Source organism: Kryptolebias marmoratus, linkage group LG19, assembly GCF_001649575.2.
Source record: "Kryptolebias marmoratus isolate JLee-2015 linkage group LG19, ASM164957v2, whole genome shotgun sequence".
Classification (NCBI taxonomy): Eukaryota; Metazoa; Chordata; class Actinopteri; order Cyprinodontiformes; family Rivulidae; genus Kryptolebias; species Kryptolebias marmoratus.
Window position 1 is genome coordinate 16,793,703 of NC_051448.1, and position 13,003 is coordinate 16,806,705.

The 13,003-nt window shown below is 43.4% G+C and overlaps 1 protein-coding gene across 3 annotated transcripts in view; it reads left to right on the forward strand.

The window, feature by feature from the left end:
* Window positions 1-13,003, forward strand: part of LOC108231858 (pleckstrin homology domain interacting protein) — a 38,001-nt gene that overhangs the window by 2,264 nt on the left and 22,734 nt on the right. For all 3 annotated transcript variants that reach the window (XM_017409231.3, XM_017409232.3, XM_017409233.2), the window contains 6 exons: window positions 4,166-4,316; window positions 4,419-4,517; window positions 4,642-4,802; window positions 9,376-9,597; window positions 11,197-11,297; window positions 11,516-11,586. In XM_017409231.3, the coding sequence (XP_017264720.1) occupies window positions 4,166-4,316; window positions 4,419-4,517; window positions 4,642-4,802; window positions 9,376-9,597; window positions 11,197-11,297; window positions 11,516-11,586 (805 nt within the window). The remainder of the gene's footprint in view (window positions 1-4,165; window positions 4,317-4,418; window positions 4,518-4,641; window positions 4,803-9,375; window positions 9,598-11,196; window positions 11,298-11,515; window positions 11,587-13,003) is intronic.

The following is a 13,003-nucleotide window of genomic DNA, read 5'->3' on the forward strand; positions in this document are numbered from 1 at the left end:
GGGGGGGTTGGGCAGCAGTGGATAACAAACGCTGACTTCACTGATATTGTTGTAATTAACACCCATCAATGGCACGCAATTAATTAAAACAGATTAATTAGGTGTGGGATTATTTTTCTGTTTCTTCTCCCCCCCCCTTTCTTCTTTTTTTGGCAAATCAACCCAATCAGGAGCAGAAATACATAATTCAATGCGAGATGTTTTTGTGTTTTTTTTTTACGCCACTTATTAAATCGTTGTTACCTTTTGGGTGATGGGCTCCTTTTGTTCTGGTTCCAGTTCAGGCAGCGTGAGGCTGGAGTGCCGGGGCGATTTAAAAACACGGGGCTCTCAGCAGAGTGGAGGACCATGTGCTCGTTTTAAAACCAGTTGTTAAAGCGCATCTCTCAGTTATGTATATGAGGCTGTGTGTGCGTGTGTGTGTGCTGATCCCGGGTCTGTGTATACCTGAGAGGCTCGTGCTCTGATATGTGCTTGGAAACACCGATCACGTCTCAGAGCCAGCGAGGATGCTGAAAGCAATTAAAGGCCCACTAATTATGTGCCTCACAAGGAGACAATAAAGCGCCATTGCTGCTGCTTGGGTTCCGAAACGGAGACGATGGCTGCACGAGGTGTGTGTGTGCTGAATGGATGTGTGTGACTTTGGGGTTTATTTAACCACTTCAGACATTTAGATCAGTTATTAGCGCAGACACAAAGCTGCAGTTTTGTTTTGGATTCAATGCTTTCCCAGTTATTCAGGCACGTGTATTTGTGTGTGTGTGTGTTTTCCGAAGTGGGCCATGCAGGAATGCACCCCCACTTCTCCTCATACGTGTCAGTGGAATCGGTGACACACACTGTTTATATCAGCGTGTGTGTGTTTTCTTCCCCTGTCTCATGCTTGTGTTGCATGCCACACCCCCTCCCCGCTCTGCTGCTCCCGAGCGAAGGCGATCTGTCTGCTGGACATTTTGCTGCATATCGTGTTGCTGTCGCCCGAAAGGCGACGGCGGGCGAGAATGTTTTTGCCTGCACCCGCGTGGCCTGTCCCTCAACAAAATATCTCACAAGCCACCGGACGAATCTGAACCAAACTTGCCTGAAAGTAATAACTGCGATGTACATCTACGGCTGGTTAACTTTCGTGGTCAACCCTGTTCAAGATGGCCACCACAGCTAACCTTCCAGATTTTTTGTTTAATTGTTCCTTTAACTAATGGAGTCGACCTTGTCTTGTCTGTCCGCAAAATATCTCACAAACCACCGGATGAATTTTAATGAAACTTTCACCATAAGTAAAATAAAATCATTGGACGTCCATCTATGACCGGTAAACATTTGGGGCCAAACCAATTTAAGATGGCCGCCCCAGCTCATCCACCTTTAACCATCACAGAAATGGCTCTAACTTAGTCAAATTTCCAGATATTGAGCTGAAGTTTGATGTGGTTGTAGCTGAGAGTCGTTCACAACACATACTTCAGGTGCTAACAGACCACTGAAGATATTGGTGTAAAATATAACCGTTGATATAACTTTTTTCATACAACCAGTCCAGCTCAGTGTTGGATTATCAGCGCGCTTTTCTGCCCTGATAATTAGTCAAATTTGCTTAACTTTGTCCCAATGCTGAATGGCAATTTTGTTCTTACAGCTTGCAGTAACGTAAATCAGTTCCTCTCAGATATTTAGTAACCTTTAAACAGTTTCCTTCAGATCCTGAGTTTCACAGAGACAGTTTGTAAGTTTTATTCAATATTTCTTTTTAAAGCTGGTTGCCATGTGTCAGTGAGTTCCTGCTCATCTTAACGGTTGTCTTTATTATCATGTATTAGTTATCTGTTTCATGTATGTTAACCAAAGCCCGGGCAGTTGAAATCTGCCCAGTTGTGCCACTTTGCCGTCGTACTTTATGTTCACGTCTTCACTGATACAAATATAAAAAGGAAAGCAGAGTGATTCTCAGTCCTTTTTGCTGATGGTGCTGACATGTCTGTATGACGTATGTTGTAGTTTACTCTCTTATGTATGGAAGAATTAACAAAGGACAGGACATAAAACCACAAAACAGTGCAGTGGGTGTTGTGTGAAAACATATCTAGTATGAAGGTTCGTAAACTTTATGTTTAAAAGACAGATTTTCACTATCTCTAAACCCCTAAAAAAGATAACACGATATGTATTCATATTTATACTGTGTATGTAAAACTACAACTGTTGTTGCGTTGTGAAAGTCTAGTTTTTATCTCTGTTTTAGGGCAGGAAAGGAAAAGAACAAATTATATAATTCTTTAGAAGAAAACTAACCATTCGTCTATAGGACAAGGCAAACAAGTTGGACTCTTATTTTTTTTTTTTATATTAGTATTATAAGTAGCCCGCTTAGAGATAAAACCCAAAGCTGCAAGCTAAAGTCCCAAGAAGACCGAGATGTGCACAGCTTCACTCGTTGGAGAGTCAGAAACCTGTGGAAACAAAGTGGAGAGCAGACTTAAAGAAAACCATAACCTCGACAGTGAAACTTCTCACCGAGCTTTGAACACGTTTTAGTAAAAACTTGAGTCCCGTTCAGATAATTCTGGGGCTGACATGAAGGGAATATTTGGAGAGGAAAAACTGCTAAAGCTACCGTTTCCTACAGTCACTTTAGATCTTAAACCGACTCATTTTTAGGTGTCCATCCTAAGATGGGACACATGGTCCGTCTGGGGAGGAAGCTCTAAATTAATAACTCTTTCACGTAGAAATGTCAAACTGCAGAGGGGCACCTCATGGACCAAGGATGACCCCTATTGGTTTTAAAGTCACAAGGTCAAAGGTCAAAGTCACAGGTGACCACTTTGTGAAAACCCTTTCCGTGCTCTAACGTTGCATCCGTGAAATGTAGGAATGTCAAACTGCACAGCTGGACACCTCATGGGGCAAGGATGATCCCTATGGATTTCAAGGTCAAAGTCACAGGTGGCCCCTTGGTTAAAACCTTGTATATTTTCCAGCTTGGTGACATAGAAATCTTTAATTCTTTGTTCCCTCAATGGTGCCTATCTGTCCGTCCGTAGGACAGCACTCAGGTGTGACTCCACAAATGTTGAGGATAGAAAGTGTCAGCAGACTCTGGCTCCACATTGGATATAATTTTTTTTTTATTAAGGCCACTTCCACCAAACAAATCATGAAGTCCACCACCCCGATCATAAAATGAATTGGATTGCCAGATAAGTTCTCCACATTGCAACTCATAGTTGCTCTTTCCCGTTCCTACTTGTTCTCCAGTCGATCTGTTTGTCAATTTGCACCACGGACTGCGTCATCACTTGTGAAATTGACCTTTGACCCCACCGTAATCATGCATACGCTTAAAAGACACAGATACTCAGGACTGTTGTGTGAGAGGAATATGATTTTGGTTGCTCTGACAGTTTACCGACAGGCGCGTCACGTACCACTGGCGGCACTCCTGTTGGTCCAAGTTACAAGGAGCCACACGTGCCCCACACGACCCCAAGTCAAGCAGATAAAGAAGGTTTTCTCATTAAAATTAGCATCAGAGTGCCGTCTGATGAATGTAACGTTAGAGCCAAATGTCAGCCGATGCAAAATATCTGTAATAAACTGTTCAATTATTCACGTTTGCCGGGAACACACGGAAGAGTTTTCTATGAATAACGAAGCCTTCTGGCCTATATGAAACTTAATCTTTCATTTGCAAAGACCGAAGAAAACGACATGCGCTTTGAACCCAGCTGTACAACTTCTTTAGCTGTTCTTCCTTCAGTCTTCTTTCCTCACGAGGTAGACGCTCAGCAGAGTTTCCTGTCCAGCTGCACAGAAAAACACAGAAATCCTTCAATCATTCTTGATTCTTTCCAAGTCGATTTTCCTCTAGTTCCACTAAGAATGCTTAAACTATAACAGTGTTCGCAGTTTTTTTTACACGACGCGCTGCCTTGCTGCCAAGCTTTGTTTAGTTCGGCTTGAGCCAAGATGATAAACACGGAGCCTGTGTTAAACTAATTCAGCTGTTTGGTTAGAAGGGAGTCTAAGAAGGAAGAGAAATAATACAAAGAATAATAAAAAAAGGGTTCAGTTAGTGCCTAATGTTTCTACAGTCAGTAAATAATCACTTTTAAGTATTGACACTGAACTAAAATGATGTTTGTGGTGCTTTTTCTGCGCTCAGGTGAAGCTCTACAGGCACATCAGTCCCGACCACCTGCTGCAGGTATGCTCCAGAGTCTGCCCGCTCCTGGAGAGGGAAGTCCCCGCCAGCATGCCCGGACTCACCAGCCTTCTGGGGGCCGGCAGGCAGAATCTCCTCCGCACCAGCAAGAGTGAGTGGACGCTGTTTTTTCTGTTTTTTTGACGCGAGCAAAAACGGAGACGCCATTTGCCGACATGACAGCTGACCGTTTCTGCTTCTCGTCTCCTTCCAGGTTGCAAACACGTCGTGTGGAAGGGTTCGGCGTTGGCCGCGCTGCACTGTGGAAGACCCCCAGAGCCTCCTATCATTTACGGGAGCCCACCTAACATTGGTAAGAAGGAACTCTTTACCAAGAAAGTCTGTGGCCTTTTTTTCCCCCTACATCAGATTTGTTTACTCTTCATTCTGTTTTTCTTTTTATTATTATCTTTTCAATTGAATTTGGCCACGTTCAGTGGAGACGTATTACAGCCGCCGACTGAACGGCTCCTACCGACTGCGGCAGCTGGTGCCCACAGCCGTGTACCAGCACATGAAAATGCACAAGAGGATCCTGGGACATCTGTCGTCTGTGTACTGCGTAACCTTCGACCGTACGGGGCGGCGCATCTTCACTGTAAGGCTGCGGTTTTTACTCAGATCTGTGTGTGTGTGTGTGTGTGTGTGTGTGTGTGTATGTGTGAGGGGTGGGAGTCTTTAGGCATCTTACAATTGGATGATAATTCAGATAACTGTGGTGTGATTCTAATTATCATTTATTGATGGATTTTGATTATCTTGACACTTTAATGACTATGGCTAATTGTACATAAATAAACACTGATTCTTGTGTTTTTATGCCAAATAACGAGTGCACAATAACATAATAAAAACAGTTAATCACAGGCTGCTCGCCAACAAACAGCACAAACGCTAACTTAACTGTGAATCAATCAGTCAGTCGATTTATTTATAAAGCGCTTTACAAACCAACAGGAACCAAAGTGCTGTACAGGTGAAATGAAAAATAAAATAGAAGCAAACCAAATAATAAAAGCGATCTGTAATCAAATACAATATTGACAATATAAACAATAGCAGGAGAGCATAGAAGAAAACAAAAGCTGGTCTAATTTTCATGCTCTTTAGAATTAAAAGCCAGTTTAAAAAGACGTGTTTTTAAATGAGATTTAAAATCAATTTAAGTTCCAGCAGACCTCACAGAACAGGGGGGACTGTTCCAGAGCCTGGGAATCGTGTCCTCAAGTAACGAGCCGGGTCCTGGGAACAACTCAGAGTTTGAGATCTTAGAGTTCTGCTAGGGATGTAAGAGTGTAAAAGCTTTGTTTTGTTTTTTTAACTTTGAAAACATCACAGAGAAGCTAACGCGGTCAGCATCGTGTTTATTGATAATAAAATTAATATACTAATCAAACATTTCAAAGTTACCACCGTTACAATGTTATGATAACATCTGCTATTATTTACAGAGTTTAGTGACAAAACGATAAGTAAAGATGTTCAAACACACAGCTTTACTACAACATGCTTCTCTCCCAGGCAGCTACGGCAACCCTGCTAGGACAAACGGCGCTGCGCAGCAGCTGCTCTGCCGACTCCCTTAAAGGCGCAGCTCAGATGAACGTAGAAAAGATTTCACTTCCCCGCTCGTAGCGTGTGTGTTTACGTGTTTGTTCAGCCGGGACTCGTCTCGTTCTCCCTGCTGCTTCTCTGCTCTGGTTCTGGTTCTGGTTCTGGTTCTTAAGGAGCCTGACTCCAGTAAAGACGTGGTGTGTGACACCGCTCGCTCTGTGTTTACTCAGCGTCGACTCCTTGCTGGACGTAAAACAGCTGTGCCAGACGCTGTGACGGTTCTGCTTGCAGCTCAACCGCTGGTTCTTTTGCAGGCGTCACGCATAATCGTGTCCCAAAAAAAAAGGAGAAACGAGATCTTTTACTTTGAAAAGAAGGAAGTTGAACTTTGGCCTTTTGATGCCTTTGCGTACAGAGTGCCCGTTCTGTGTGGCTGTGATAAATATCTAAATGTAAAGGTTTGTCCGGACAGTTAGGGTGTATTAGCATATTTATTTTCAGTTTGTGTCTCTGAGTTAAACACAACCTGCTGTTCGACACCATTTCCAGCGTTGACGCCTTAAATCTCTAAAAATGGCTGGCTGCTGAGAGGGAGGGAGGACGCCTGGAAATCGCTCCCTCTTTTTCTCTAATTCTTCCTCGTCCTGCGTTACCTCTCTTTTTTCCCTCTCTTCTCATCTTTTCTCCCTCCCTCTTCCTGTTATTTCTCATCATAACAGAAGAAAATGTTTCCTCTGAGGGGTTGGCTAAGTGCCACGATTGAAATTCAGTTTTTTTTTTGTCTCTGTCAATTTCTCCCACCCCCCCCTTCTGTCTGTACTCATTTTGTTTTCTCCCCTGCTGTCCTGTTTCATCACAAGATAACATTTATTATGTATTTCCTTCTCTTTGGCTCTCTTCGTTCAGTTCTCACAGACTTTGCCGCAGCTCCATGTTGGTTGAAGGATTGTTGTGCGCAGCAGAAACATTCGCTCTGATCGCTGTGTTCAGCGAGCGACTGCATGTAGTTTTGCTTGAACAACTGATTCACACAAAACAGTATTGATTTGTATAATAAAGCCTGGAAATCCATCCGAGTTTATTGAAAGTGACAAATTAAGACGACTTATTGTGGAATTAAAGCATCTGTAACAGTGGATGAGATCTCTAGAAACGGAAGAACAGATTTTATTGTGGTTAATCTCTTTCTTTGTCTATTTGAGTTGTTGTTTGTGTAATGGCTTCATTCACACTGGTTTGCTGGCAATTATATGAGCAATTGAAGAAAAAAAAAAGGTATTTTTTGAATATGATGGCAGCAACACGTCTCAATGAAGACAAAGCTTTTTTAGAGAGGCTGAATCTCTCAGAAGTAAAGATGGGCAGAGGTTCAGCATTAGGCGAGAAACCATGTCTGAAAATATTGGAACAACTTTAGAGAAATGTTCCTATATGGAAAATTTGGAACTACTTTGAATATCCCATCATCTACGGTTCATAATATCATGAAAGGATTTCAAGAATCTGTAGAAATCTCTGAGCTCAAAGGACAAAAGGTTGAAAGTCGTGATCTTGGGGCCCTCAGGGGCCACTGCATTAAAACCAGCTCTGATTCTGTTCTGGACTCAGGAACACTTCCACAGATCACAGCTCACTGTACCATCCACTAATGCTGCTTAAAGCTCTATCAGGCAGAGAAGGAGCCATGAGTGAACACCATCCAGAACCTCTGCTGTCTCCTCTGGACCACAGGTCATTTCAAACGGACTGAGACAGAGAGGAGAACTGCTCTGAGGGCAGAAGAATCGAAGTATGACATTATTTTTTGGAACTGAGGGGAACGTCCATCGTACTAAAGAGGAGAAGGACCCTCTGGCCTATCAGCACTCAGCTCAAGAGCCTGCCTCTCTGATGTTGAGCAGCTGGAGTCTGACAGCGGACAAGAATGGGACAACATTCCTCTAAAACCTCCAGCAGCTGCTCACCTCAGCTCTAGATGTTTACAGACTGATGTTTAAAGAAGAGGAGAGGAGAAACATGGTCCTGTCCTCCTTTTTATGAGACATGTTGCTGCAATAAAATTCAAAATTACCTAATTTGTTTTTCCAGAAAAACTGCAATATTTTCCTTTAAACATTTGATATGTTTACTATGTTCTGCTAGAGTAAAATATGGCTTTATGAGATTTGTAACTCACTGCATTCTGGTTGTCTTTACATTTTACACAACTTGTTCAGAGTTGGAGTTGTAAAATCCTCGCAGAGGTAGAGAAATGTGATTCTGTCAAAACATCCCGTTCTCCAGTCTTGTTTTTATTGTCTTCCATTGAAAGGCAAAAGGCGGCTGAGGATGTTTTTGCTCGGGTTTGTGGACGTGTGGGCTTGTGATTGAAAATATCTGCCAGAGGCCACTGACCTTTAAAAAAAAACACAATCAGTTTTACAGATATTGATCTAAAATTCGATGTGGTAGTAGCCGAGAGTCATTCACAACACACAGTCTGGGGGTGACATGTTGCGATACTGCACATAGTGTTATTTTTAAGGTTACGACGCTGTCCTTTCTCATCATGGGATAGTTTTTTAATCTGACATCGTGGCATGAAAAGCGGCGAGGGAAATCTTACTGATTGTTGCACAAATGGACATAGCACCACGTTGAATCACAAGCTTTTTAAACCCCCAACGAGCCAGATGACAGCCTGGAATCCTCAGCTGAGCCCCACCTCCCACAAAGGCCACATCCATGTCTGCGTGCAGCTCTCAATCTCCTGTGCAGACTAAAGAAGTTTGTAGGAACCGACTCGAGGCTGCGGCATTACCGTTTGAAAATATTTCCTGTACCTTCTTGTGAAGCAGCATGTTTATTTTCTTCGCTTTAATCACTGTACACGAGAAGTCCCCCGTCTAATCTTTCCCTTTGCTATAAATGCCAGAGCCCTGCGTCTGCGCTGCTCAGCAGACGTATGCAGTGTTTTTTTTTCCCCCTATTTCTGTTTAGTTTAATTTAATCTGAGGAGCAAGCAGAAAACATAAACACAAACATACCTGCGTAGTAATGTTTACCTTCATTGTTTGTTTGTGTGAGAAGGTTCTCACAGTGGGGAGTCTTCAGAAGGTGTCTGACTTCACAATCTGTCCTGATGTGTAAATACCACTTCTGTCATCTCAGTCCGTCCTGGAGACGTCTTTACAGAGTAAATGAAGATTAAAACCTTGCTTTAGAGTTCACTTTACGGTTCTTTAGTCCCTCACAGGAGCATGATCTGTTTAAATGTTAATTTGACAGTGCTCAATGTTATTTTGTCCGTCATAAAAAGGCAGTTTGACAACCTCATGAATATCTTTTCATACCATGTGAAGCGTTTGTCCCTTCATCAGTAATAATTATCCTGTTCATGGAAATGGACCAATGGTGTGCTGTAGAATATTAATGGTCTCCTGTTGTCACGATGCAAAGTAGCCAATTTACTTTTTAATCTCATCCCCTCCTCGGTTTGTCTTCTAAATTAGCCGTGGCAGTTCGAAGCCACGGAGCTCCCAGATGTAGTTCAGGTCTTTTTGAACACGATGTGTCCGACCCCCCCCCCCCTCGTCTCGCACGTGACTGACCAATGTCGCGCGCTCTCTCCTCCCCAGGGCTCGGACGACTGCCTGGTGAAGATCTGGGGAACAGACGACGGGCGCCTGCTGGCAACCCTGCGCGGCCACGCCGCCGAGATTTCCGACATGGCCGTCAGCTACGAGAACACCATGATCGCCGCCGGCTCCTGCGACAAGACCATCAGGGTGTGGTGCTTACAGACCTGCGCCCCGTTGGCCGTCCTGGAGGGACACGCCGCCTCCATCACCTCACTACAGGTGGGAAGGGCGCCGGTCTGTGTGACATTATTAGTTCTGTTACTATCCTCTCAGTGTGGTGTGTTCCTGTTTATAACACGTAGACAGGAGAGTTTAAAGTCAAGCTGATGTCTTTTATTTTTATTTTTGTGGTAATTGGGGGATTGTTTGGTTTCTATGAAGTTGCAGTTCCTTCATTTCATCACAGTTTGCTCCTACCATAGTTATGGAAAACCCCATACATCAAAACGTGCGTCTCCATCAGTAAAAATGTGCCATGACTTTTGGCAGCAGTCACATTTTGCGTGCTGTTTATTTTGTTTATGTCGTGCACATTTTCAACACAGGGATTCTGGCGAAACAAGTGAGAAAACCCGGCTGCTTGGAGCTCTGTAACACAAACATACTTTCGCAGAAAGTTGGACTTTACCCAACTGAAATGGCACTTTAAAATCTTTTATTGTTTTTACACCAATGTTTTAACCTTTGAGCTGTCTAAACTTTTAGTATCTTTCCGCTAACTTTGCACTTCTTGTACATATTTTGCATCAAAACGTAGTTGTGTTTGTCGTCTTTGACGCAGCTTTGAAATGACTCTTAGTTTTGTCTCAAATCCTCCCAGAGTGCAGCGTGCACACATCCAAACTCTCATTATATCTGAGCTCGCAGTCTTCAAAACTGGAAGTGAAGGCTCTTTTATAGCTTGTCATATCGCCTACATAAAACGCTGTAGAGACCAAAAAAAGACACGTGTGACGATCTGACACTTTCACACAGCGACTGTTTGTCGTTTGTCCTCTGCATGTCCTGTCAGGGAGTGAGAGACACAGGTGTGTGGTTGCCATAGCAACTCCAATGAGCCGCCGGTTGCAGCTTTAACATTTCTTGTGATCTTGGCTCTCTTTATAAGTCTTACAGTTTTTTTTACATCATCATGTCTGCGTTTTGTCAGCTTAGATTATTACAAAGTAAGTCCCAAATTACTGTCAAGCTACGTTGGTATTTTGAGCAGAAGCGTAGTTTTTAAATATCTTTTTAAAAAATTCAACACGTTGGCGTTTTATTTGTCACCTGCACCAGCCACCGGAGCCCCTGAAATTGTTTCTATCTGACAAATGGAAACTGCGCTGTGACTTGAAGCAGATAAAGCGAGCTGTTGAAAGAGCAGATAAAAGACACACTTCTCCGATACCCATCATGTCGTTAGATCCTGGTATCTGTTCGGTAAAAGGCCACTTTTTCAGTCAGACACGTCGTCGCAGAGTTTTACAGAAACGCGTCTTCCAGCACAACGCTGAGGCTCATTCCCGGAGTTTCATTCGTTTTTTTTTTTGTTTGTTTTTTTCAATCACCGCTTGTTGCGCGCAGGATTATTAGGTTAACTTTCCGTTACAGGCTTTTTATTGCTCCTTCTTTATTCCTTTATGAACATTCACAGGCAGTGTTTCAACCACCGTTTTATCCGTTTACAGTTTTTAGTCTCTTTCTGTGCATGCGTGTATTTTAATTCCACATATGTGTAATGAACTGACCGCGGTGAGTTATTCCCTGTAGTTTCAGACGGCTTGCTCGAACCCTCGCTCTGCTCGTCTCTAACATCTCGTTGGTTTCTGTTGGCAGTTTTCGCCCCTCTGTAGCGGCTCCAAGCGCTACCTGTCCTCCACCGGCGCCGACGGCACCATCTGCTTCTGGCAGTGGGATGCTCGCACTCTCAAGTTCAGGTGAGGGAAGAGTAGGCGCACGAACGTTGCACCTCCACAAGTACCGTTCACACTTTTTGTGTCGTGAATGTTGCTACCATGTCACGTTTTTTTTGTGAAGCGGTAATTATCATACAGTGGAGGAGTTACAGCTCATGTATAATTGCATGTTGAAAATAAATTTGGCTCTAATTGTACGTTCATTTTGTATTTTGTTTTTTTCTTATGCGTGTGCTCAGCCAAAGGCCCAGTAAATTCACCGAGCGCTCCAGACCTGGCGTCCAGATGATCTGCTCCTCCTTCAGCGCAGGTGAACGCAACATGTTTCGGTTTTAAACTGCAGACCGAAAGAGCAGAAATGACTAACTAACACGGACACGTCTGAGGAACCGCCGCAGCAGGCAACCACACTTACAGCTGGCTTCACAGTAGCTGTGTGGCGTGATTTTTGTTTCTGCTGCTTAATTAGAGCGTGTTTTGTCGGCTGCACGTTTCAGCTTCGTGCCTCGAACCGTTCTGCAGTCGTACTGCATGTTCTCCGTATTTTACTCTTGAAGTAAATGTCAGGGAAGTTGTTCTCAGCAAAAAAAATAAAAAATTGTTAGTTGTCATAGGGATCTCAAATTAGCAACAATACACTTTTTGTTGTAGCTTCAGTCTGTTGGCAACATAGATTGTTCCATATTGTGATGGTCGAGTTTACCCCGACTCATTCTGGGTGGCTAACGGGATCTTTCTGTGACGTGTGTGTGTGTGTGTGTGCACATTCATTTGAAAAGTAATCATTAGAGGTATATCTACAACTAACTTATGAAATCAACCTAATTCAAGATTTCCAACACATCTAATTCACCTTATCCATTACAAAAGTAGGTTCAACTCGGTCGTTTTTTTTTTTTTTCAAGTTTTGGGCTAAAATGTGGTGTGGTAGTAGCTGAGAGTCGTTCACAGCTCTAACAAATGAGGCAACGTGCATTCCTTTAACGAATGCTGGAGATGATCGACTCGCTCGTCAGGGCAGCCTCTGAACAGAAGTCGCTCAGCCCCAAACTGAAACGAGATTACAGCTAAGAATAGAGCAGGAAGAAAGACATCCGTCAGAAGAAGAAAGAAAGAAAGAAATGACTGACACACTTCTCAGCGGGTGTTCATTTCGCCTGTCCTGAGTGTTGTCCCGTCCTCTGACCCAGTGTCTCAGCGGATGACCCGGGTGGACAGTCCTCCGTTACAAATGTCTGTTTTGTGGCGCTGACAGTCGGGGGGAGGAGATCAGGAAATAGGGCAGCGGCACTTATTCGGTGTGTTTGAGCTCAGCTGTGCTTTGGTTCTTCTCTTTGTTTAAAGGGCGTGTTTTGACACATTACTTGAAAAACTCACTCATATGTAAAAAACACACACACACACGTTCCAGGTTTTTTACAGTTTGTGATAACAAAATGAGCAGGCTTATTCTAAGTTTCAGCAGAAATCTGGCGTGAAATATAATTCTGCTGATTGCGTCTCTCTCCCGCCTTGCGTGAGCGTCAGCGTCACATGACTGCTAACCGGTTACACCTGATCCACTCTTTGAATCACACAGACCACAGACTGCAGTTTATTTATGGTTAAAATGAAAGGGGGAGAAAAAAAAATGGCAGCAGCTGTGCTCAACAGTAAGGCTGACGATGCAGCAGCTCAGCACAACAAAAGCAACACACAGACACACACACACCAGGCGTCCTGTTTTA